General features: G+C 45.5%; 1 protein-coding gene across 2 annotated transcripts in view; it reads right to left on the bottom strand.

Moving 5' to 3' along the window:
- The window catches only part of ATP9B (ATPase phospholipid transporting 9B), a 2,364,768-nt gene that overhangs the window by 1,608,985 nt on the left and 728,357 nt on the right, over positions 1-27,426 (bottom strand). For both annotated transcript variants that reach the window (XM_086965515.1, XM_086965516.1), the window contains exon 7: positions 13,380-13,431. In XM_086965515.1, coding sequence (XP_086821641.1) covers positions 13,380-13,431 — 52 coding nt within the window. The remainder of the gene's footprint in view (positions 1-13,379; positions 13,432-27,426) is intronic.

Genomic DNA, 27,426 nt, shown 5'->3' with positions numbered 1-27,426 from the left:
GCGTAGGTCTTCACAGCCTGAAATAAATGCTGTTTAAAAGTGTTCCCGAGTGGAGTACCATCATTTGTTGAACCTTGAGTAAATAATTTACGGGATCCTGCCTTGGTCCCGTGTTTTGGCACCAGCTTCAAAGTGCTCCCCCTGCGACGAGGCAAGTTGCGAGTATATCTATCTATCTATCTATCTATCTATCTATCTATCTATCTATCTATCTATCTATATATATATATATATATATATATATATATATATATATATATATATATATATATATATATATATATATATAGTCAAACACACTGGTATTCCCATGAGAAGCACACGAGGGACACACTGAGGTTACCTGCCTGGTCTAGGATATGGGCATATGGGCAGAGTTCGAATGCCAGGTACAAATTTCACAGCCTTGTGTTAGCCTGACGCGCTTCGAAGTTAATCTTTTTCAAAGGCGTTACAACAGGAACGTGCTGCCGCCATTTTGAAGTGTACAATACTTCTGCATTCAATATGCACAATTCATGCCGTGTACTATTACACATTCTCAGGCACCTGATTGTCATTAAATTATTTACAGCAAAAATAGTGATTTTATGATAAATATAAAATCTTATGAAGATGGGCGATTTAATGACAATAGGGTGCCTGAGAATGTGTAATAGTACACAGGATGAATTGTTGCTAAAAGCTCGATTTTATTGTAAAAGAATAATAGTGCATATTGAATTCAGAAGTATTGTACACTTCAAAATGGCGCTGTGTTTAAGAATGAGCGCAATGGTCCTTTCTCTTTTATAGTGAAGGAGGAATGCTTCAAAAACATGTCGTTTCTGAAATGTTATTGACATAGAAGAAGGCATTTTGCTGAAACGCGACTGCGTCTGTTGCTTGTTGTTGGTCATTTGCTAAAATAAAACCTTTTGTTGGACACCCCCGTGAGTGCGGAAAATTCCTTTTTGAATACGAAGGATGTTGCAGCAAAATTAATTAGCGGTGTCCACCACCGCTTTCTGCACCCGTCTAAGAGTGTGCAGTGTATGGTGGAAACCAGAGCGTGTATGTTACAATTGAGGAATTCAAGTATTTGAAAAAGGAATTTCCGGTTATAACAGCCATATACTTTATTCCTAAGATCCACAAGAATGATACCAAACCTCCCGGCCGTCCAATTATCTCTGCTTGTAACAGTATATTGGAAAATGTCAGTAAATATGTAGATTACTTTTTACAGGATTTTGTCAGGGCTTTACCTTCTCTTGTTCTTGACACAGGTGATCTACTCAACAAATTGTCTGATTTTACTTGGCAACCTAGCTATTTACTGATATCCCTTCATGTCACCTCCTTATATACCAGTATTTACCATAAGGATGGTGTTAAAGCTGTACAGCATTACCTGAGTACACGACCCTCTTGCCTAAATGAACACACGAGAATGATTTTATCCATGATCAGTCTTTGCTTAGAGAACAACATCTTTCTGTTTGCCAATCAACTGTTCCAGCAGGTCAGGGGTGTGGCTATGGGGGCCTGTTTCTCCCCTAGTAATGCCTGTTTGCATATGGGCTACTGGGAGGAACAGGTCCTCATGCCAACCCATACCAACATCATGACCACAAAAGTAAAAAAACGGTTACGTTACATAGATGACCTTTTTTCAGTCTGGGACGGTTCAGTGGTTGAGGCACAAGATTTCATCAATAGCCTCAACAGCAATAATTTAAATCTTGCATTCGCGAGTACCATTAGTGCCACCTCTATTTGTTTTCTGGATGTAGAAATGTATATCCAGAATGGTCGGTTGGAAACACGACTTTTTCGTAAATCAACTGCTGGTAATTCATTACTTCATACACAGAGTCACCATCCGCACCACCTTATATGTAGCATTCCATACGGAGAGATGCTACGTATAAGGAGGATTTGTAGCACTGAGTCCGAATGCAGGGTAGCACAGTTGGCATGCAAGGAGAGATTTATGAGAAGAGGCTACAAAGTAGACATTGTGGACAGGGCAATTAATAGAGCCAATGCGCAGGACAGACTACAATCACTGACTGCCAAGGCCATGAATAGAACTGGCAAAAAAGATGATGTCAATCCTGAAACTAGACTCATTTTTACATATAGCAGCCAACAACAAACTATTCATCGCATAGTGAAACGTAACTTGGCTCTCATAACGAGTGACCCTGTTTTGGGAGAACAGGTAAAAAGAGTACCCAGTATAACATATAAAAGAGCCAGATCTATGCATAACTGCTTAGTGTCTAGCAGCCCTGAAGTTAGAACCACGGGACCTTGGTTAAACAGTATCAGAGGTTTCCTCAGATGTTCGTCCTGTAAGGCCTGTAAAAATGGGGTCAGCAAAACTGAATATACGACCCCCTTTTCAAACCGGCCAGTCCTTATCAAACACAAATTGACATGTAGGACGGAATACGCAGTGTACGTGTTGGAATGTCCCTGTGGCCTACGGTATGTGGGAAGTACTCGACCACAGGTGTACAAACGTATACTCCAACACCTTAGGGCAGGGGTCTTCAAACTGTGGGGCGCGACCCCCAGGGGGGCCGTGGAGCGATGCAAAGGGGGTCGCGCCTTCACAGTATCACTTCTGTCCTGGCCTCCAGGGCTTCAGCCCCTCTCCTCCCCCATCCTGTGTCTCAGCCTGGGCTGCTGCAGTGCAGCGCGCGCTCCTGGGGCCTTGGCTGGGCAGTGCCTGGAGTCTTATCTCCGGCCTGAGTTTTTCACAGGTCTTTAAAGACCATTAGCATATTTACATGCCTTTGTTAACTGATTACCAAAGCTTAGTTTTTTATGGTTCCAGTAACCCCTGGGCCCCCACTCTGCCTATTCCTTACATTTGTATTTTTACACTTACTGCTGTAGTGTGAGAATGCATTTAATGTAAAGAAATATAAAGTTGGGTTGCCAAAAGAAACATGCCTGCTAAGTGTTGTTTAAAGATCCTGCAGAGACCTGCTCTTGACACTAAATTGAGTTATAAATAAAAAAGTATGTATTAATTAGTGATGTGACTTTTCTGTCTTTATTTTCTTTAATTATTAGTCATGGATCATTGAGGCATCCCTAGCTAACAATTAAAAGTGCTTTCTATTTATATTTGCTGTTCTAAGTATTCACAGATAAGTGCAAAAAATACAGCTGTAGGTGATAATGAGCTGGTAAACCTAATCCTTAGACTGGAAGTTTGTTGCAGGATCAGCACATTATTTATTTCCTCCACCCTCGAACCCTGATTAATGCCATAATAGCAATAATTGAACCCTATGCTTCAAGTTTCTGGGAATGCAACCTGCTTTCAAACTACTCACTTCTCATTCTCGCCTTCACTTTCACGTTCACCCTGCACTCCCAGCGATCACAATGCACTCCCACTGATCACAATGCACTCCCACTGATCACCATGCACTCCCAGCGATCACCATGCACTCCCACTGATCACCATGCACTCACACTGATCACCATGCACTCACACTGATCACCATGCACTCACACTATTCACCCGCTCAACCTGCACTCACAGTGATCACAATGCACTCACACTGATTACAATGCGCTCACAACATTCACCCGCTCACCCTGCACTCACAGCGATCACAATGCACTCACACTGATCACAATGCACTCACACTGATCACAATGCACTCACACTGATCACAATGCACTCACACTGATCACAATGCACTCACACTGATCACAATGCACTCACACTGATCACAATGCACTCACACCATTTACCCACCACTCAGTGATCACAATGCACTCACACTGATCACAAAGCACTCACACTGATCACCATGCACTCACACTATTCACCCACTCACCCTGCACTCACACTGATCACCATGCACTCAACACTGATCACCATGCACTCACACTGATCACCATGCACTCACACTGATCACCATGCATTCACACTGATCATCATGCACTCACACTGATCACCATGCACTCACACTGATCACCATGCACTCACACTGATCACCATGCACTCACACTGATCACCATGCACTCACACTGATCACCATGCACTCACACTATTCACCCGCTCACCCTGCACTCACAGTGATCACAATGCACTCACACTGATTACAATGCACTCACTACATTCACCCGCTCACCCTGCACTCACAGCGATCACAATGCACTCACACCGATCACAATGCACTCACACTGATCACAATGCACTCACACTGATCACAATGCACTCACACTGATCATCATGCACTCACACTGATCACCATGCACTCACACTGATCACCATGCACTCACACTGATCACCATGCACTCACACTATTTACCAGCTCACCCTGCACTCACAGTGATCACAATGCACTCACACTGATTACAATGCACTCACAACATTGACCCGCTCACCCTGCACTCACAGCAATCACAATGCACTCACAGCGATCACAATGCACTCACACTGATCACAATGCACTCAAATTGATCACAATGCACTCACACTGATCACAATGCACTCACACTGATCACTATGCACTCACACTGATCACAATGCACTCACACTGATCACAATGCACTCACACTGATCACAATGCACTCACACTGATCACAATGCACTCACACTGATCACAATGCACTCACACCATTCACACGCCACTCACAGTGATCACAATGCACTCACACTGATCACAAAACACTCACACTGATCACCATGCACTCACACTATTCACACTATTCACCCACTCTCCCTGCACTCACACTGATCACCATGCACTCACACTGATCACCATGCACTCACACTGATCACCATGCACTCACACTGATCACCATGCACTCACACTATTCACCCGCTCACCCTGCACTCACAGTGATCATAATGCACTCACACTGATTACAATGCACTCACTACATTCACCTGCTCACCCTGCACTCACAGCGATCACAATGCACTCACACTGATCACAATGCACTTACACTGATCACAATGCACTCACACTGATCACAATGCACTCACACTGATCACAATGCACTCACACCATTTACCCACCACTCAGTGATCACAATGCACTCACACTGATCACAAAGCACTCACACTGATCACCATGCACTCACACTATTCACCCACTCACCCTGCACTCACACTGATCACCATGCACTCACACTGATCACCATGCACTCACACTGATCACCATGCACTCACACTAATCACCATGCATTCACACTGATCATCATGCACACACACTGATCACCATGCACTCACACTGATCACCATGCACTCACACTGATCACCATGCACTCACACTGATCACCATGCACTCACACTGATCACCATGCACTCACACTATTCACCCGCTCACCCTGCACTCACAGTGATCACAATGCACTCACACTGATTACAATGCACTCACTACATTCACCCGCTCACCCTGCACTCACAGCGATCACAATGCACTCACACCGATCACAATGCACTCACACTGATCACAATGCACTCACACTGATCACAATGCACTCACACTGATCATCATGCACTCACACTGATCACCATGCACTCACACTGATCACCATGCACTCACACTGATCACCATGCACTCACACTATTTACCAGCTCACCCTGCACTCACAGTGATCACAATGTACTCACACTGATTACAATGCACTCACAACATTGACCCGCTCACCCTGCACTCACAGCAATCACAATGCACTCACAGCGATCACAATGCACTCACACTGATCACAATGCACTCAAATTGATCACAATGCACTCACACTGATCACAATGCACTCACACTGATCACTATGCACTCACACTGATCACAATGCACCCACACTGATCACAATGCACTCACACTGATCACAATGCACTCACAATGATCACAATGCACTCACACTGATCACAATGCACTCACACCATTCACCCGCCACTCACAGTGATCACAATGCACTCACACTGATCACAAAACACTCACACTGATCACCATGCACTCACACTATTCACCCACTCTCCCTGCACTCACACTGATCACCATGCACTCACACTGATCACCATGCACTCACACTGATCACCATGCACTCACACTGATCACCATGCACTCACACTATTCACCCGCTCACCCTGCACTCACAGTGATCACAATGCACTCACACTGATTACAATGCACTCACTACATTCACCCGCTCACCCTGCACTCACAGCGATCACAATGCACTCACACTGATCACAATGCACTCACACTGATCACAATGCACTCACACTGATCACAATGCACTCACAATGATCATCATGCACTCACACTGATCACCATGCACTCACACTGATCACCATGCATTCACACTGATCACCATGCACTCACACTGATCACCATGCACTCACACTGATCACCATGCACTCACACTGATCACCATGCACTCACACTGATCACCATGCACTCACACTGATCACCATGCACTCACACTGATCACCATGCACTCACACTGATCACCATGCACTCACACTATTCACCCGCTCACCCTGCACTCACAGTGATCACAATGCACTCACACTGATTACAATGCACTCACTACATTCACCTGCTCACCCTGCACTCACAGCGATCACAATGCACTCACACTGATCACAATGCACTCACACTGATCACAATGCACTCACACTGATCACAATGCACTCACACTGATCACAATGCACTCACACCATTTACCCACCACTCAGTGATCACAATGCACTCACACTGATCACAAAGCACTCACACTGATCACCATGCACTCACACTATTCACCCACTCACCCTGCACTCACACTGATCACCATGCACTCACACTGATCACCATGCACTCACACTGATCACCATGCATTCACACTGATCATCATGCACACACACTGATCACCATGCACTCACACTGATCACCATGCACTCACACTGATCACCATGCACTCACACTGATCACCATGCACTCACACTGATCACCATGCACTCACACTATTCACCCGCTCACCCTGCACTCACAGTGATCACAATGCACTCACACTGATTACAATGCACTCACTACATTCACCCGCTCACCCTGCACTCACAGCGATCACAATGCACTCACACCGATCACAATGCACTCACACTGATCACAATGCACTCACACTGATCACAATGCACTCACACTGATCATCATGCACTCACACTGATCACCATGCACTCACACTGATCACCATGCACTCACACTGATCACCATGCACTCACACTATTTACCAGCTCACCCTGCACTCACAGTGATCACAATGCACTCACACTGATTACAATGCACTCACAACATTGACCCGCTCACCCTGCACTCACAGCAATCACAATGCACTCACAGCGATCACAATGCACTCACACTGATCACAATGCACTCAAATTGATCACAATGCACTCACACTGATCACAATGCACTCACACTGATCACTATGCACTCACACTGATCACAATGCACCCACACTGATCACAATGCACTCACACTGATCACAATGCACTCACAATGATCACAATGCACTCACACTGATCACAATGCACTCACACCATTCACCCGCCACTCACAGTGATCACAATGCACTCACACTGATCACAAAACACTCACACTGATCACCATGCACTCACACTATTCACACTATTCACCCACTCTCCCTGCACTCACACTTATCACCATGCACTCACACTGATCACCATGCACTCACACTGATCACCATGCACTCACACTGATCACCATGCACTCACACTATTCACCCGCTCACCCTGCACTCACAGTGATCACAATGCACTCACACTGATTACAATGCACTCACTACATTCACCCGCTCACCCTGCACTCACAGCGATCACAATGCACTCACACTGATCACAATGCACTCACACTGATCACAATGCACTCACACTGATCACAATGCACTCACAATGATCATCATGCACTCACACTGATCACCATGCACTCACACTGATCACCATGCACTCACACTGATCACCATGCATTCACACTGATCACCATGCACTCACACTGATCACCATGCACTCACACTGATCACCATGCACTCACACTGATCACCATGCACTCACACTGATCACCATGCACTCACACTGATCACCATGCACTCACACTAATCACCATGCACTCACACTATTCACCCGCTCACCCTGCACTCACAGTGATCACAATGCACTCACACTGATTACAATGCACTCACAACATTCACCCGCTCACCCTGCACTCACAGCGATCACAATGCACTCACACTGATCACAATGCACTCACACTGATCACAATGCACTCACACTGATCACAATGCACTCACACCATTCACCCGCCACTCACAGTGATCACAATGCTCTCACACTGATCACAAAGCACTCACACCGATCACCATGCACTCACACTATTCACACTATTCACCCACTCACCCTGCACTCACACTGATCGCCATGCACTCACACTGATCACCATGCATTCACACTGATCAACATGCACTCACACTGATCATCATGCACTCACACTGATCACCATGCACTCACACTGATCACCATACACTCACACTGATCACCATGCCCTCACACTGATCACCATGCACTCACACTAATCACCATGCACTCACACTATTCACCCGCTCACCCTGCACTCACAGTGATCACAATGCACTCACACTGATTACAATGCACTCACAACATTCACCCGCTCACCCTGCACTCACAGCGATCACAATGCACTCACACTGATCACAATGCACTCACACTGATCACAATGCACTCACACTGATCACAATGCACTCACACCATTCACCCGCCACTCACAGTGATCACAATGCTCTCACACTGATCACAAAGCACTCACACCGATCACCATGCACTCACACTATTCACACTATTCACCCACTCACCCTGCACTCACACTGATCGCCATGCACTCACACTGATCACCATGCATTCACACTGATCAACATGCACTCACACTGATCATCATGCACTCACACTGATCGCCATGCACTCACACTGATCACCATGCATTCACACTGATCAACATGCACTCACACTGATCATCATGCACTCACACTGATCACCATGCACTCACACTGATCACCATGCACTCACACTGATCACCATACACTCACACTGATCACCATGCCCTCACACTGATCACCATGCACTCACACTGATCACCATGCACTCACAACATTCACCCGCTCACCCTGCTCTCACAGTGATCACTTGGACAATCCCTGGCTGGGAGTGTTAACCCCCCCCCCCCCCCCGAAGTTCGGGTCTAGTGGATGCCCTGCTTCTGCCTATTATTTACATTTGTAGAGCTCTGCTGTTACCAAAAGGTGTCCTGGGGCTAATAACCATCTGCCTATAATGTGAGAGATGGATCCGGGGTTGGGAGAGGAGAGAAGAGAGGGATGGAAGGAAGGGGGTGAGAGGAAAGGGGCATGGGTAAACTGCTTAACTCTGCACAAGACCACCACGGTTTGAATGCACCCTTGCTGCTCCTGGCCATGGCCAGGTGAGCTTCTAATGTGGCAGCGCGTATTCCTGCGGATTGGGAGGCCCTTCACAGAGGTTGACTAGACATCTTTCTGATGTTAATTGCTGTATTTTGGTTATAAACTGGTACTGATGGGGTGAAATCTTTCCTCAGTATTACTGTGTTAAAAAAATTCTAAATATTAAAGCAATGCTACCCCAAAATACGCAGCATCACAGAACATTATTTACATTTTCTACTCACACAATTTAGTGAAGCCTGTCGCATAATTTGGTCCTCACCTTCCTCATAACCTAGAGGTTTCGAAATTTTTGTCAGGAGGGGGTCCTTATGCTAGAAAATGTTGACAGGGGGGTCTCGGCAACCAAAAGTTTGAAGACCTCTGCCTTAGGGCAATCTCCAATGGTGATACTGCGTATCCAGTTGCGAGACATTTTGAGGAACTACACAACAAAAACCCTGCTGGACTCCGATATTTTGTGATCGATACAGTACCCCATCAAAGAAGAGGTGGGGATCGCGACTCCATTCTGCGTAAACTAGAGACAAGGCATATAATTCTTTTAGACAGTAAGAGCCCTAATGGCCTCAATGCTAGTGAGGACTGTTACACATGCTTATGAGTCACACTATGCACATAACCTGCCTTCTGTTTGTACAGTAATATGCCTTTTTAGCTGCCTCAAAGAATACTTTTATGATTCTGTACTGTTCAATTGAATTAGCACTTTGCACTGTGTCACTTTATATATTTGGTTGGTATGCACTAATAACTTGCCATATTTACATGCAAATTTGTACATTCAACTCAGCAGTTGGGATTGACCATTGCCCACATGGGCATTATTTATTACTTGTTGTTCCTTAATCCTTGGCGGGGCAATTAAGTTACTATACTGGCGCGCAGGTGATGGAACTTTGTATGACTTTCTTTGTGTGCCTAGATAAATAATTATTCTTGTAGATACCAGATATTTTGGACTACTAGCACGAAAGTCTGTTTGGTTTTTATCCCATTTACGCATTATGCAGTAATCAATGAGTTTTCCTAAGGGCCTGTTTTCAGCAATGAATTGAATATTTATAAATTTTAACATATAAAGATAAAGATATAAAGATATAAAGATATATTTTTTTATATGGTTTTAATGTATTCTCAATTGCTGTGACATTTTGCTTAAAATTGCATTGCCCGTGTTGTTTGGACCTATAGCAATAATGTTATTTATTATTGACAATGCTTGTGGTTCCACAATGTGTAAAATCTAAGTATAGTACATTTTCTATGTTCATGGCACTTTAACTATAAATTTGCACTCCGCCCTTTAAACGGTGTCATGTGATCAAGGCCTCTTCAGGCTGAAATGGCGGCATGGTGATGAGCACGAATGAATTATAATTGCACCAGTTTTGGGTCTCGCTTCGTCTTTGGTTGACTGCCTTTGAAGACGTCCTCCTGCCATATATATATATATATATATATATATATATATATATATATGATAAAAGACTGTTGTAGGAGGAATGCGATCATTTGGATCCCAGGCATTGAGAAAAGCGAGGAGCTGAAACCGGTCTGCCGTTTGAAAAATCCAAATAAACAGCCTGTGAAGCCCCGTTTGGTGTCCTTTGTTCTTTGAACCGGTTGGTGAGAAGTGTTCGACTTAATGTTTGCGCCCTGCCCGTGATGCGCACAAAGGACCCTTTCTAAGAAGAAGGTCACAGAGACATGGGAAAATGTGGAAGTTAGCCGAGGTATCGGAGTATCGGTGACCCACCATCACGAACTGTTAAGCACCGAGGAGCAGCTGTTGTACAGCAGGTCAAGACTGCTTGATAAGACGCCGCCACTGGGTTTGCGTTTTCAGACTGGGTGCCTACAAAATTGTGATGGTTGAAAGAAGGGGACACAGAGCGAAAGTTTTCATCTCGCCACGATCTTCCTGCATGCATGGAGTTTTGTAAGCTGCATTGTGGGACTGGTAGTCCCCGAGATTTGGAGCAGCGGTAAAGACTCAGTGCAGGTGTGCCCCATTCCACTGGGAAGGAGGAGCCGTGATAAAAGACTGTTGTAGGAGGAATGCGATCATTTGGATCCCAGGCATTGAGAAAAGCGAGGAGCTGAAACCGGTCTGCCGTTTGAAAAATCCAAATAAACAGCCTGTGAAGCCCCGTTTGGTGTCCTTTGTTCTTTGAACCGGTTGGTGAGAAGTGTTCGACTTAATATATATATATATATATATATATATATATATATATATATATATATATATATATATATATATATATGTGGTCCAATCCTGTTTCTTCAAATATAAAGCAGGCACCGACTCCGTGGGGTAAGAATCAAAGGTTAATTTAATTTATTCCAAAACGACCAGACGCGTTTCCGCGAACAAGTCCGCCTTGTTCACTACATCTGTGTTCACCAAAGAAGTGAGTAGTTTTATAGTCATACAGAGTAACCACAAGGGGGTCAGGTGGGTTGCCAGGGCAACATGTGAGGTGGGGGATAGACATGGAAAAGTTTGTGTTACTTTTAAAATTGCAAGTCATTGTTGTGACAATAAAAGACATGTAAAAGGGAATACATTGAAATGTTTTCACAATACTTGCTAGTGTTATTCAAGATCAAATATAATACTTTATGCTTGAAAATTATTTTTACATTTAGCATTCGCCCCACCCACGTGGCAAGTTTCATAGTTAATTATTTTCGGCCGCCTGTACGTGTGGTAATTGACATAAACAAAGTATTGCGGGACCTCGGCTATAACTTGTGCTGTGCGAGCGCAGTCTGAAACATCACCGTGTGCAGGTGAGATACATGTCTGTTTGTGCGTGTGTTGTGATCTGTAGCTAAATCCTTGTGCGCCCGATAGTACCCGTACTGCATGGATTAATGTAGTAAACGTTACCGAGTATGGGGCGCACATGCGGCATTTGTTGATGTGCTGAAGTTGCATCGGTGTGAAAAGCCGCTACGGGGGCTTATGGATGGGCTCCACCGATCATTTCTGTGTGCTTTTTGTCATTTCCTCGCTGAGCTGTGTTAACTATATTCGTGGATCCGCTGGATTTTTATATTCCAGAAAACCATGTATGTCGGTTGGTTTGTGTGAGCAAGGTTCACGTATATTTGGGTAAAGGCGATTGCGTGGCAAATGCCATGCCTTTATGCCTTAATGAACGTCACTGTGTGTGTGAACAAGTGGGTTCTTTACGTAGCTATTTGCCCCTGTGGGCATTTTGCCAAGTACCTTGAGCGTTGGATTCTTATTACAGAGAATATAACTGCTCTGCGTGAGAGTTCATGTGGCTTATCTCCAAAATATATATATCACATATACTGAAAAAGCTCCGAAAGTCATCCGCCATTTCAGGTGGTTTGCAAGTGCAGTAATATTACTCTGCAAAGTCGAGCACCACTACGGGAGGTCTGTACCCACAGCACTACATTGGCGTGTTTTTGTTTTCTAATTAACCAGATCGCTGCTTGAGAGATTCCTCTGCTGTGCTGGACAGCAATAAAATCGGGTGTGGTCATGACGAGCTCAGCTCGTCATGAGCACAGGAGCACTGTACTGCATGACGAGCTGAGCAAAACACCATTGCATCTGGTTTGCATGCTGTGCACCACAATGGATGGCTTGCATGTACAGTGATAATGCTCTAGTACATTTTATGATGTGCGCGACAGGTGGCAGTTTGTGCATACTTATATAAAAGTGAACTATATTTCCCCATATCATATATCACTAACCATTTAAGCGAAATACCATAAAAGAGATTCACTCACTACATTAAAAATAAAGCTGCATGCATAGACAACACTTCTCAACAAATTGAAAAAGCAAATCAAAAAATGCTTGCAGGTCAACCTACCAGTTTTCTCTGAGGTTCGCAGAAACACCATATCTGCTGGGATTCGTTGGTTCTGTACGTAAAAATAAAATAATTCACATAAACGAATGTCCAGTAAGAACTGCCACAAAAGGCCAGACTTGGGATTGAAACTCAATTAGAATAGGATTTATCTGAGTACTTCACATTCAGCATTTGCACTTCGGAAATCAATATTTTAGAAAAATTATACAATATGTAAGCAACCTCTAAGCCTTTCTGATTCTCACCGTAAGTGATTTATGTAAATGGTAGCAGTATCTTAATAAGGATGTTTTTTTCAGTGCATTTCTTTTTTAAGACACATTAAGTATGGATGTAAAACCTAATATCCCCAGCCAATATGTGTTTGTTAGACCTGGCATTCTTGGCGTGGTTTCCCCTGAGTTTTTTGCCCTCCGTTTTGGACTGTGAGATGGATTTCGTTAAGCTTGTTTAGGTACTCTGGACACTTTGCCACTGCTGATCAGTGCCAAAGGGCAAGTGTTCCATGTGTAAATTGTGATTCTGATTGGTCATCCCTGATTGGCCTATTTGATTTACTGGTAAGTCTCCCAGGGCCTGTAAATCAAACGCTTCTAGTGGGACTGCAGCACTGATTTTGCCATCCACACCCGTAGCTTTTCAAATGTGTCTCAGACCTGCCACTGCAGTGTCAGCGCAAGCAGTTTTTCACTGCTATGTCAACCCGGTGAGGGCACCCCTATGCCAAGGGATAACCTTCACTTTATTTTATGCAAGTCGCCTCTTAGAGAGGCCAAAGGCACCCCCATTGGCAGGATGTAGTGAAAAATAGGACACGTACTGGTGTGTTTTACATGTCCTGATAGTGAAATACTGCCAATTTCGTTTTCACTATTGCAAGAACTAGTTCTCCCATAGGCTAGCATGGGCTCTGCCTTGAAAAAGTTTAAGTGTAACTTTCAATTGGGAATTTGGAGTTTGGGCTCCCTGAGTTCAGAATTTAATAACACATCTTTTTTTAATTGTGTGTTTGTAAAGGCCCACTTTTACAACAGTGGGCCTTTTCTTAGTTAACCATCCTGTGCCTCAGCCTGCCTGTGGAATCCACATCTGGTTTAAAACTGTCAAGGGCTGTTTGTGCATTCACTCTAAACACTCATACACAGGGAGCTGGGATGTGCCTGCTTATGCTGACTAGCCATCCTGGGCTAGAGCGTGGGAGGAGTTGTCACTAGCACCTGAATAGGCTGTGGCCGCCCTGCACAATGCTGTCTCGACCTCTTTGGTGTGGCTGGATCAGGGAGGACAGAACTAGTTTTGCTGAGCAAGAGAGACTTTCTGAACAAAGACTTCAATGGGGAAAAAAGGGGCATAAGAATTCGACCCAAAACCCCAGAACTGGACTAAGCAGACCATGGCAAGAAGAAAGAGACCGGGCTGAAGAAATCAACAAAGGCCTGTGTGACTGACTTTCTGGAGTGAATTGGGATCCATCTGAAGCAAAGCATGCAAAGACTGTGGCAGCAAGAGGAGGCAACTGCATTGACTTGTCATTTCATGTTCAGTTGTCTGTTGAGGATGATGCAGCAGTTGCGTGGATGGTCTGTCAGTGAATGTGTTGGCCCGAGTTCCTCTGGCCACCAACTATGGCCCCATGCAGAGGTGTTCTTCCTGAAGAATAGTACTTCTGTTTTGTCGGAGCTGAGTTTGAGGCGGCTGTCCATCATCCATTTGGCTAAGTTGGTCATGGCATTGGAGAAGTTGGTTTTAATGGTGGACAGGTCGTTGGTGAGCAAGAAGATAACCAATAAATCACATTAGGGTCAACTCACTCTGCCTGTCACACATTGGGTTTCATATTCACCCCCCTGGGAAATGCCAAGTTACCGACAATTCAACAGTCATCCGACGAGACCCAAGCATCATTACTTAGAGGATCAACATACCAATATCTAACAAAGCCAAAAGCACACCTCACCTCCCATTTCGGTCATGCGTGGAACACGCCAGTGTCTACTGTCCACAGTAATATTCGCCATCGCAATAGAACCTCTGGTGATACCACTAAGGGAGGAGGGCGAGCTCTGGGGTATACCGCTGGAGGGCCGTACACAAAGTCTGTCCCTGTACGAGAATGACCTCCTCATCTATGTCAGGGACATCGCGGCAGACATCACCACTCTTTGAACCACACTCACTGACTTTGAGAAAGCCGCATGTTGAAGGTAAACTGGACCAAATCCTCCATCTACCCCTGCACCCGGATGTACCTCACTGGGAAGTCAGTGTGGGAGACACCACACTGTCCTGGACGGGAGATGTCCCAAGATACCTGGGAATTAGACTCTATCATATACCTCAGTACCTCCTGGAGGGCAACCACTATCGGGCCCTTCGAGGGCTCAAAAGCCCCTGGCCCCATTTGGAATGGTCGCTCTATCCAAAATGATCATGGTGCCCTGGCTCCTCTACTATTTCGCCAATGTCCCGATTTCCCCCCACGCTCCTTTTTTCAAGAGCTAGACTCGTTACTGACCTCACTGATTTGGGGTAAGGGCCACCGTAGAGTAGCCCTGACAATACTGCAGCTGCCACGAGATGGGGGGAGGGGGGCTGGGACCCCCGTCCTTTGAGGCTTACTTCCTCACAGCGCAGCTGCAAAGGCTATCGCGATGGACAGCGAGCCGAAACCTGGAGGAAATGAAAGCACAAACAGGAGCTGTGTTAATTCTGGAACTGACCCTGATGCTCCTCCCGGGGACCAAGCCCAATTCGGCGCACCCCCTATTGGTCAAAGTGGCCATATCCTACACCCTACGAATCCACCGTCTATCTAATGCGACGCCCATATACTCCCCATTATTGCCACTAGCGGGCCTCCCCAAGGGGAAAGGGTACTACACCATGGTTGAACTGCAAGTGTGGACAGAGCACACGCTCACCAAGTTAGAAGCCCTGTTCTCGGACGGTCAACTGATGTTGTTCGCAGGGCTGTCTGTATTACACCGACAACTGGTTGCCGACTGCAGAAAGACGTGGAACCTCACGGACGGAGAAGCCAAGACACACCCAGTATTGCATACGCTCTCTAAACATGGGGACGGGGAAACACCTCATTACATGGATCTATAAATCCATCATGGAACTTACACGTGCACCCCTAACACAACTGCGACTCCACTGGGAGGAGGAATTCAGACAGTCTCTCCAAGACAAAGAATGGCTAACAGCACTGGAACACCACTAAAAAGTGTCCCGCAATTAAAGTTTCAAAAACATCCAATTTAACATACTACACCGCGCATACCTCATGCCGTCGCAGCTTCAGCGCTTCTGCCCAGCAACACAGTTCGACTGCCCCTGCATCAACACCCCTGAAGCCCCATTCATCCACATGTTCTGGACCTGCCCCGCACTGCAAGCCCTTTCCACAACAGTGCACACTACCCTGCAGACGGTCAGGGGCCTGGCAGGACTCACCACGTAGAGAAAGGTAGAGACCCAAATTGCATTACTAGCTATGCTCCTCGCAAAGCGAAGTAACGCAATGCACTGGTGCTCACCGGGCAGTCCTCCAACAGCCACATGGTGGGGGGCACTTAAGAAGTGGGACGCGGCTGAGGAGGACATCATCAGAGAGGAAGTGGCACGCGGCATGCGACAAAACCCAATTTCGATGGAATGGTCAATGCTCGTCTATAACTTTGCACAAACACAGGCCACCCCTGTGGAGACTCTGCAGGCCACCCAGACTGAGCCAGGTCCAAATTCACATTGACCAGAACAAGCCCCCCCGAACTAGGCCACCCCCTCGACCGCCCTGAGAAGATCACCCTACTTGCACTGATGGGAAATCACTGCTCGCTGATAATGAACCTGCGAGGAGCTATGCCCCCTTTTCCCTTCCTCCCCAAGTTCTGTCTCCCCAGTTTGGTTGCACATAAGGATCGTCCCCTTGAACCATCACACATAGACAACATAGGTCGAATACTTGCTCCCGGGAAATGGTTATTCCATAAGGCCTCCCAACATCCCCGAACAGGCATGCATCTAGACCTGCCCCACACAAGAAGAGCGGCATCCCGCTCAATAGACACGCAGTTATCCATTATGAAAATGTGGACAATGAATGTTGTGCAATGATAAGCACTATATACTGTTATATAACCTGTACGATAACTGTAAAATCCAATAAAAAGGTTTACAAAAAAAATCTAACAAAGCCAAAACACTAAATACAGCAACAGACAAAAAACTCTTGATACCCTTTTTGTTTCTGTAGTACTTAAATCTGTTCTACTAAGTTTTCTACCTCCTTCAGGTCTTTTATGTTGTGCATTATATTTTTCCACATGATTTTTAGGGTACCGAGGAATCTCATTTGGGCAGTAGCTCCTATTGTTCTAAGTTCTTGGATGTACTTCTCCAACTTCCACTGTCTGTCTTGCGTGACCCTGGAAATTTCCGACCTAATGTGCACAGCCACTATCCTTTCGTCTAGTTACCATCTTTAATGGATTCAAATAAAATTTGTTCTTTCAGCGAATACGTATTGAAATTGATCTGATTTTTCCTAGGGTTCTTCCTGTTTAAATTCTTTGTAAAGGGATCATGAAAAATGATTTGTATATCTGCGTTGGACTTGGCCATTATTGTCCAAAATGTTTCTGCTTTTCCCCCTAGCCTTTTTACTGATAAGGTGTGTCTGAACTGGAACTAATAAATGTTGTGCAATGGTGTGCGCACCTTTATTTCCACCATTGTAGAAATGCACCTTTGTAAAATGTCACTTTTAAAATGGACGCCCTTCCTGTCTGCTTGTGCTGCCTACCTGAGGTGGGTTGGCGGTCTAGTGTCTGAAGTGTTTGAAGTGACAGGGTGCCCTACACCCCCCCCCCCCCCACACAGTGACAGTTGGGACTGGGACTGCCAAGAGCCTTCTAGAATGTTCTAGAATGTTCTAGCCCTTTCTGGTAGATGGGGTGAGGGGTGTATAAATAGCGGAGCTGGGAGCGTTGACCTGTAAGAGAGGGGACACTCTGCCAGGAGGTATTGCCGCTTGGGCCTGTGTGCTGGCCCCTGTGCCCAACTGTACCCCTCTGCTGTCCACAGCGCTAGTGAGAGCCCAGCTGCTGGAGTAAAGACTGCTGTACCAGGAGGAGTGCCACGTTACAAAGGATGACGGTTCATAGGAACGGCGGCCCTGTTCTGATGAGTGCCCACTGACTGCTGATCTTGCCCAGTAGGGCTTGCTGCTCTCCTACCTAGCGCCTCGTGAGCGCTACAACTGTGCCCTGCCTGCTGGCTCGCGCCTGGAGAAGAAGAGCACTGTATCTTACTGCCCAGGAGGTGAGGAGCTGACACCTGCAGCGCTGGGCTGCGAGAGCACTATAGTTCCATTGACTGTGCTAACTAAGCGCTATACTGAAAGGACTTGCCGCCAGGGCCAAGACTGGGAAGTGCTGGGAACCACAAGGTAAAAGCGCTGCATCACCCAAGCGCTCTAATGCTGGAAACTACCGCCTGCTGCCAGCGGCGTGCCAAGTAAGCGCTGCCCCCCCAAGAATCTGCTGGCGCTGTGCTGCTGTGCAACCCCTGAGGGGACCCCCAGCGTGGGGATCCCCCCCTGTGTGCAGAGGGAAAGCGGGTGCCTAACCCACCATCTGCCGCCTTTGCGTGTGTGCCGCTTTTTGGCTGATTCAACAATAGCGGGTGCCCACCCCGCTTCTACCTTTATTTTTCTCCACAGCGGGTGCCTACCCCACATTCCAGCCTGTTAAGAAACCCAGCTGGTGCTCACCCTGCACTGTGCACCCTTATCGCGGGAGCCTAACCTGCATGTGAGCTGCCCAGAAGAGCGGGTGTATTTAAACTGAAGGCGGGAGCCCACCCGCACTTCAGAATCAACCAGGATCACCACCGCTGGCCCAGGAGCGCCGTGCGGGCTTCTCAGTGACGTCAGGGGAGCCACGCTGAGATTGGCGCTGACAGGAGTGCCTGAGGGGAAGTCCCGCCCCACAGCAGGAAGCTGTCCAGAGACTCGTGGGCTCCGCATCACAGTCCCGGGTCCCAGGAGGGGGCTGGGTGAAGCCAGGGAGCAGGCGAGAGGAATACGGGGCTCCCGGGATCCAGAGCCAGAGCCCTGCAGCACCAGGATGGCCGAGAGTGAGTGCAGCCCCGGGTGAAGTTCAAAGGAGTCCCTGTCTGCCGGTGAGTGGGGCTGAGTTGTGGGGCTGTCGGTGACCGGCCAAGGCACACTGTCGGTGCTTGAGGCCCCCCACATACAGGGAGGGCCCGCACCGATCACCGGGCACAGCTGCGGGCAGCTGCAACGTATTGGTCATTTGGTGTTTGGGACCCCCAGGCCCTGCTAGTGGCAAGCGCTAATTGGCAGTACACAGCGGCGCCGCAGTTGCGGGCCGCTGCAACAGTTTTGCAACGTCTGGGGGCATTTTTGTATTTAGAGTCCTGTGAGGAGCTCCAACGTGGGCCGTACCTCCTGGTCTGATTTGCTGAACACAGCTGCCCCGCTGGACAATGTCAGCTGCAACGTTGGGCATTTTGTACTTCAGAGCCCCTGAGTGGGGCTCCTACGTGCGCACAATGGTGCCAGTGTCTGGTGGCTGCCCAGCGGCGCTGCATTTGCGGGCCGCTGCACCGAGGTAACTTTGGGCCATTCTTGAAAGAGTCGGCAACCTGCAGTGGGACTCACGTGAACGCATTGTTGGTGCCAAGGACTAGTTGCCATGCGGCCATTGATAATAGGTTTAGCCTTTCCCTACTTCCTAAAGTTTTCATGCTTACTTGTGATGATGCATTCATGCTAGTGATGACTCATGCTGTCATGCCCACATGGTAATGCATTTATACTAATGTGCCTAATGCTTTTTCCTAAGGATGATCCCCCCTGTGCTCCCATGATTCTGCCCAATGCAGGATGGGATTTATGTTAGGATTCTGCCCCATGCTCATGATTTGATGCCTAATGCATTCGTGCTCCTGATGCCTACTGCATAAGATTATGCTCACAGGTCAGGCCTACTGCTTTTATGCTAATTATGTTGTATTTAGCTCATGATGAGGCTTCATGGTTATGTCTGATGGTTAGCTGGACTGGGCCTGTCCTAATACATTTACATTAATATTGTTTATGCCCACGGGCTCATGCATCACGCATAAGAATTTTGGTCAACGACATGCAAATATGTTCCCATTTCCTGATTAGGGTATATGGCTATGCCTCATACCAATATGGTTTATGTCTAGGGATATTGATTCATGCGAATGAGGTTAATGCCTAATGTTCCTCCCCTATGCTGTATGTTTAAGCCTACTTGATTTATGCCTCCTGCCCAAGCTGTATGCAAACGTGATTTATGCTATGTGCCTGGCCTTGCCAGTAGCTGCTGGCTGTGATACATTTATTGATGGACTTTCCTTTACCCTTTGTCCTGTTGCAATGGTTCTGGCAGCGGCCCGATTGGCCCTGCCCTGTAAATAATCCCTGTGTAAATTGTTACCCGGTGCCGGCTGGCATGGAACATATGCACCTGTGTTCTGCATTCTAATGTGTTTTATAAATACACAAGTTATTTTTTCATGCAACCTGGTGTGGAGTCTCTTTTTGTAGTGTGCCTGGTGTGTCGCCTGTGTGTGCTGCGCGGATGCTTTACACATTTCCTCCGGATTTTGGCCCGCCCGCTCTGCACCACGCTACCTGTTTCTAACAATCTGCCTTGAGCAATAAGGGATCTACGGAAGGGATAAATTCTTTCAACAAATTTATCATAAAACCCTTACTGTTTTCTCCTTCTGAACCTTTCAGAACGTTCACCACTCAACATTATTCCGTCTCAAATTATTTTCCAGGGATTCCATTTTATCTCTGAGTTCTTTCTCACCTGTTTTCAAGCCTGAATTTCCCCATGTGGCTGCAACCTCTCTACTGAGCTCTTCTAATGAGGCCTCCAGCACACGCACTCTCTCTATTCAATTATTCGCACCTATTATGGTTGAGAGGAGGGTTTCCCAGCTGGGTCAGGGGGGGGGTCGCAGGCTCGAAAAGAAGGTGACTGGAGAAATAATCACTGGGTATTTGGTTGGGCAAAAACTTTAGAAGAGTGGAGCATCTGTCGGAACATTGCTCAGATCACTCTGCAGTGAGGGTATAATTACTCCTTGACAAACAAAACACCAGCTCCCCCTAGATTGTCCCTTTTTTTCCTTGATCCGGCAGTGACAGAGCAGCTGAGAAGAGATACAACTGAATTTTTCCAATTAAATAGTAACTTGGCCCTCTCACATGTAATATGGGACACACATATAAAGCCTTCATTCGGCACAGGATAAGAGGCCAGTCAGTGAAAAAACATAGGGAAACACAGAATAAATAAAGGAACATAGAAGCTAAGATTAACTCAATGCCTAGGATCAGGCTGCTGCAGAGAATATGGTCAAACATGTAAGAGCGAAGCTAGCAGATTATCTGGAAGGGAGGATACGAAGTAAATGAGAAACTAGCAATTTGGCCCATTATGAATATGGAGAGGGTTGTAGGAAACTACTGGCACGGAATATGAAGGTGGAGTACTCCAGAAACACCATCAAACAATTTGAAGATAAACAGAATGGCAAACCATGTATAGAGGATTCAGATGAGGGGCAGGCCTTTACCAGTTTCTTCCAAGAATTATTTAGAGAGGATTTGGTAGTCTCTGAGGCAGAGAAATTTCTTTGGAGTGATGCTTTGCCAACTTTGAATACTGAAGGAAAGAGTTTAAATCAGAAGAACAGTATGGAAGACGTGCAAGGGGTGATAAAGAAATTAAAAAGAGGAAAGCAGCTGGCCCGGACGGTCCACCAGATGAACTGTTTATGGTACTAAAAGACGAGCTGATCCAGCCCTTAACTGATTTACTAAATAGAGGTTTTTTGGGGGGTCATGTTTGACACAATCTTGGGATGAGGCTACAATCAGCATTATATTGAAACCAAACAAAGATCCTAAGACCTGCAAATCATATAGGCCACTATCTTTACTTAATAGCGTTTCCCAAATGTATAAACCGGTGTTGGAAAAGAGGTTGGAGAAGGTGATCGGGGCTTTAGTCCATGAGGATCTGAAGGGGTTGAACAAGGAGCAATAGTTTCACAAATTAACATGTGACTTGGTTTAATCGATAGATATGGCTACAGATAATAGTTCTGCACTTACAAGTTTGACTTTCGCCGCCGCCAAGGCATTCGATGGCGTGAGTTGGCCTTTCTTACACCATGTTATCCAAATATATGATCTTAGAGAGGAATTCATGAGAGCAATTAGGTTAATCTACAAACGCCAGTTAGCCAGGATTGCAGTGAATGGTAACTTAACGAAACAGATCAAAATAGACAGAGGGACGTGACAAGGGTGCTCGATATTGCCATTGCTTTTCAATTTAAACAGTGAGTCTTTCACAAATAAAATCAGGGGCAGTCAGGGCAGCACTCCTTTAGAATGTAATGGCTGGGTGAAGAAAGTCGCACTCTATGTAGATGGCCAGATGGCACATAAACAGGATCCAGCTGGGTCCCTCCTGATGAAATTACGCACCCTGGAGGGCCTTACCAGGGTCTCTGGATATTTGGTCAACCAACAAAAGACCTAGGGGAGACCCTGGCAATACTTAATATGCCAAAACATTGTAGTTTATGCCCCTAACACGTAAGTCGAGTTTTGGCACAATTTACATTTAAAACCAGTGCTGCAACACAGGGCTTTTTTTAAATGGCCACGGACTCTCTGCAGTGCACACATGCAAATGCAGAAAGGGCTGCTGGCCTCTAAACTGCCATGCCCTATTATATACTAGGGACTTCAAGGTAGTTTAAACCCCCCTGCCCTATTATGTACAAGGTACTTATAGGGTAGGTCATGACAATTATAGGGTAACCCTAACACATAGTGTACCCTAATGTGTGTGTGTGTTTTCACTTTGTTTGCACCATAGCACTGGCCCTGGGTCTGGTTAACCAGAGCCCAGGGACAGTCAGAGTCAGTTACCATCAGTACCCGTCAGGAAACAAAGGGGGTGCCCAGGGCACAGGATGACTTGTCAACAACCATAGACTCAGATCTAGCCCTAATACCACATGGCAATGAGATCATAAGAGATAATTCCTACACAATGAAGACACTGCAATGCATCTTCTCATACCTTGGATAGCAGAAAAACTACAACCTACCCTCACTCTCTTGATCTTCAAGCTTGACTAAGCCAATAGTCCACACCTGAGATACATATATAAATGATATATACTGCACTTAATTAAAGGACAATAAATGGAAGGTACTTTTGCAGATGTGTGGTGCAACATGAACAAGAATTGTTTCTTATTTCAGAAATAGTCTGTCAGCACATCTCAAAACCACTGATTCAAGGGCAGACTTTTTAAGCGTAACCCAATTAAATGCAGTCTTATGCTGAGCTCCTAGGGCACCAAAATAGGTGGAAAAGTGTGTGTGTTCTTGCTTGTAGAAGAAATGTCACACAAATAATAATTTCTTTACCAGCTTGTACTTTCATACATGCTCAACCACTGAAACTGCAACCTTATAATTGTGATACTTACCCAAATTGCCTCTTCATGTGCTTTTCACATTCAACTTATATTTACAAAGTGATAGCTCAAGTAATATCTCACTAGAAATCTTAAAGAAAGTTTAAACCTTTTTAGGAGACCCACTGACAAAGAACCTAGATAACAATGGCAAAACCGTATCCTACTCAATGGCCTCATTCTATTACCCTTCAGTAATACATACACCTGAAAACTTAACATTTATCAATGACATTATACAACCATAAGATTTCTGTTCATTTCATGTTTTTATAGATACATTAGAAATTCAATAATCCTAGCATTTAGCACTACATGAATGTGCTTCACACAGAAATATTACCCCCGCTACTTAGAGAAGAATATAGGGCCATATGTATGAAGGTAGCAATTAGCGATTCTGTTATAGCGATTTTTAAGAAATCGCTGTTTCAGAATCGCTAATTGCTATGTATCAAGAAAATCACAATTTTTTAGCGATTTCTTGATATTCCTTAATTGAAAATTCGCAAATTGTGAATTCGCAATTAAGGAATACTTTCCCATTCATTTCTATGGGCCAGGAGACCCATAGGAATGAATGGGAAATTTGCGATTCACAATTTGCTAATCGCAAATTGAGAATATTTTCAAGGGTGCAGGGGTGTCCAAAGGACACCCTGTTGCACCCCTGAAATATACATGGGTGCACATGTGGCACACATACATGCCCTAAAAGCATGTACGTGCGTCACATGGCACTTAGCAAAATGCAAAAATATGCATTTTTCAAGGAATTCGCAACTTACCACCAACTAGAAGTTGGTGGTAAGTTGCGATTCCTTAAGGCCAATTTGCGAATTTTTTTGGCTTCTTACATTGCATTTAAGGAATCGCAAAATTTGCGATTCATTAAATGCAATCGCAAAATAAGGAATCGTAAATTTTGCGATTCATTAATTTGCAAGCAGATTTCCTTGATACATACAATTAGTCCAAATTGCATTCGCAAACGCCGAAATTCTGCGAATTTCGGCATTTGCAAAGTCAATTTGGCTTGATACATATGGCCCCTAGTTAGGCATGCAGTGGCATTGCTGGTTTTACTGCAGATTAAGGACACACAACATGCATTTGATCTGTGACGATCATGAAATGAAACCCATACAAAATGCCTTAAATGATCAAAGCAATAGAACTAGCCAAATTTTTTACTTCTAATTTACGCACGACATGCTGAAGGCAGAAGCCCAAACAAAAAGTATGCACAAAAACTGGAAATCCTTCTTGAGTGACAAACATGCTCTAGGCTCACCATTTTTTGTTTCTCCTATATAGAAGGACAAAGGCTGATTTTCATATGGCTGATCCTGGTCTAGATTGACATAGCAGGTGAAAAAGACTGAAATGGGGGTTTGTGTAATTACACATGAATTAGCAAACATGCACTATCCTCTGATCTGCAGGCAGATGTGCTCCAACTGGAATCTAGTATCTATAAGCCTAAGCAATGTAGACTGCAGAACCAAATACTTTCCAACGGGTAACCAGAAAGCGCACAAGAAGAAAAGACAGTTCCTCCCAGTAGCCATAGGTCAACTCTGCACGGAATAGTATATGTGAAAGCAGTCATGTGTCTCATGGAAAGGGTCCCAAATAGAGAAAAAAATCACAAAGGGGAAAACATCCTCCTTGGAAATGTTATGAATCTTGATTTACGATAAAGATTACAAATGATGCGAATGCCAAGAACCAAAGTCCTACAGAAGGTACAGGAAAGAGAAAAAACAGGCAAAATAACCAGGAAAATGATCCAGTAGAAGCTCCAGCCTAAGGAGCAAAATTCAGGGCACAAAATGGAAGCAAGGGGAAATAATAAAGTAATGAAAAATACAGGAATAATTGCCTCGTGCACATCCTTCTTTAGCAAACTCCCACCTTCACTATGGTCTAACAGGAACTGGTACCAAAGAATAAAAGTCCTCAAGTCATCTTTGATGGGAATCCTCTGACAACATCCTATGAACTGACCACGATCTTGAAAAAGCCCTGTTGTATGGCGCAATCACACCTACATTCTAGCAATAATGGTGTTCAGAAGAGAAGCAAAGAAGAAGCCTACAGTTGACATCTTTTTCCCAGCGATGCGTTCCGCAATCCTGCTGCTGCCATTTACACTCTGGAGTCCAAACAACTCGAGGAACAGCCCTCCTGGCTGTAGGGAATACAGAGATACCAGGGTGGTTATTCAGCCACCTAGTGAGGATTGCATTTCAGAACATGGAGTCTGATAACATGATTAAGGTGTCTTCTTCTTCTTCAGCCAGAGAGGGCCTTGGATAAGTTCCCAGCACAAACGTAACAAGACCTCTGGATTGAGAATACCCTTTTCTATCTGAGTGGAACAGCTATGATTAACAAATCTGCATTTTTAATCAAAAGAGGTTAGCAAACAGTGGAGCATGCTCATGTTTTTAATATTTCTAAATCAGTTCTTTTAAAGAAGTAAACTTACAATGATTCAACATAAAGAATAGACACTACCACAAACTGCCATTCATTAAGTTCATGTATTTTTAAGTACTTATCTATTTAATGAGATATTTAATTTGTAAACTTCAAATATACTAGCTTTGCGTACCGCGACTGAGCAATTGCGAACTCTCGCGATGCGTGCTGTGCAAGGTGGCAAGCCGCGATTACGTAATCGCGGTCGCCAAACTCCCGCGGGATCCACAAAAAGTAATCCTTCCAGGTCAAGATCCGAATGAAAGTGACTAGCACATGAAGAAAGCACTGGGAGGAGCCTGCTGGACAGGAACAGGAAGTTGGAGACTGTGGGGCACTTCCTTCCTCCCACCCTCCCCCCCCAAAATGGACTCCTTGCAAAAAAAAAGTGCAGGCAAATGTCAACCTGAGGAGTTATTCTGATGAAAATCATCATTTTCAGAAGGTTTATGCTGCTTGCTGGTGGATTTCTTGTGCAGAATTGCAAATTCTGCATTTCGCGAGTGCGAGATTGTTGCTGCCCGCCGCATCTACGTGTTCGCAATTGCGAACTCTCGCGATGCGTGCTGTGCAAGGTGGCAAGCCGCGATTACGTAATCGCGGTCGCCAAACTCCCGCGGGATCCCGCAGCAAGATCCAAAATGGCGCAGCACTCGCAAAATATCGAGAAAAACAACTCGACAAACGCTGAATGACGGTAAGTGAACGCCGCACGCCGCAATATTGTATCCCCAAGAAAAAAAATACGCTGCGTGTGAATTTGCAGATTTGCGGATTGCGAATTTACCGAAAATCCGCAAAATCCGCGAGCGGAACGGATTTTCCGCCCATGCTTACTTTTCTCCAACATCTGCGGCCCATAAAAATACTGGCCGATTGCATGCCCCCCCCCCCCCCCCCCCCCGGAGCCTTTATTGGTTCATGCCAATCAAAATGGTGTTGTGCCATCCCACTACACTGCAGATCTGGATGATTATCG

The sequence above is a fragment of the Lissotriton vulgaris genome, chromosome 4_1 (assembly GCF_964263255.1).
Source record: "Lissotriton vulgaris chromosome 4_1, aLisVul1.2, whole genome shotgun sequence".
NCBI classification, from domain to species: Eukaryota; Metazoa; Chordata; class Amphibia; order Caudata; family Salamandridae; genus Lissotriton; species Lissotriton vulgaris.
This window is presented reverse-complemented; position numbering and strand designations above follow the sequence as displayed.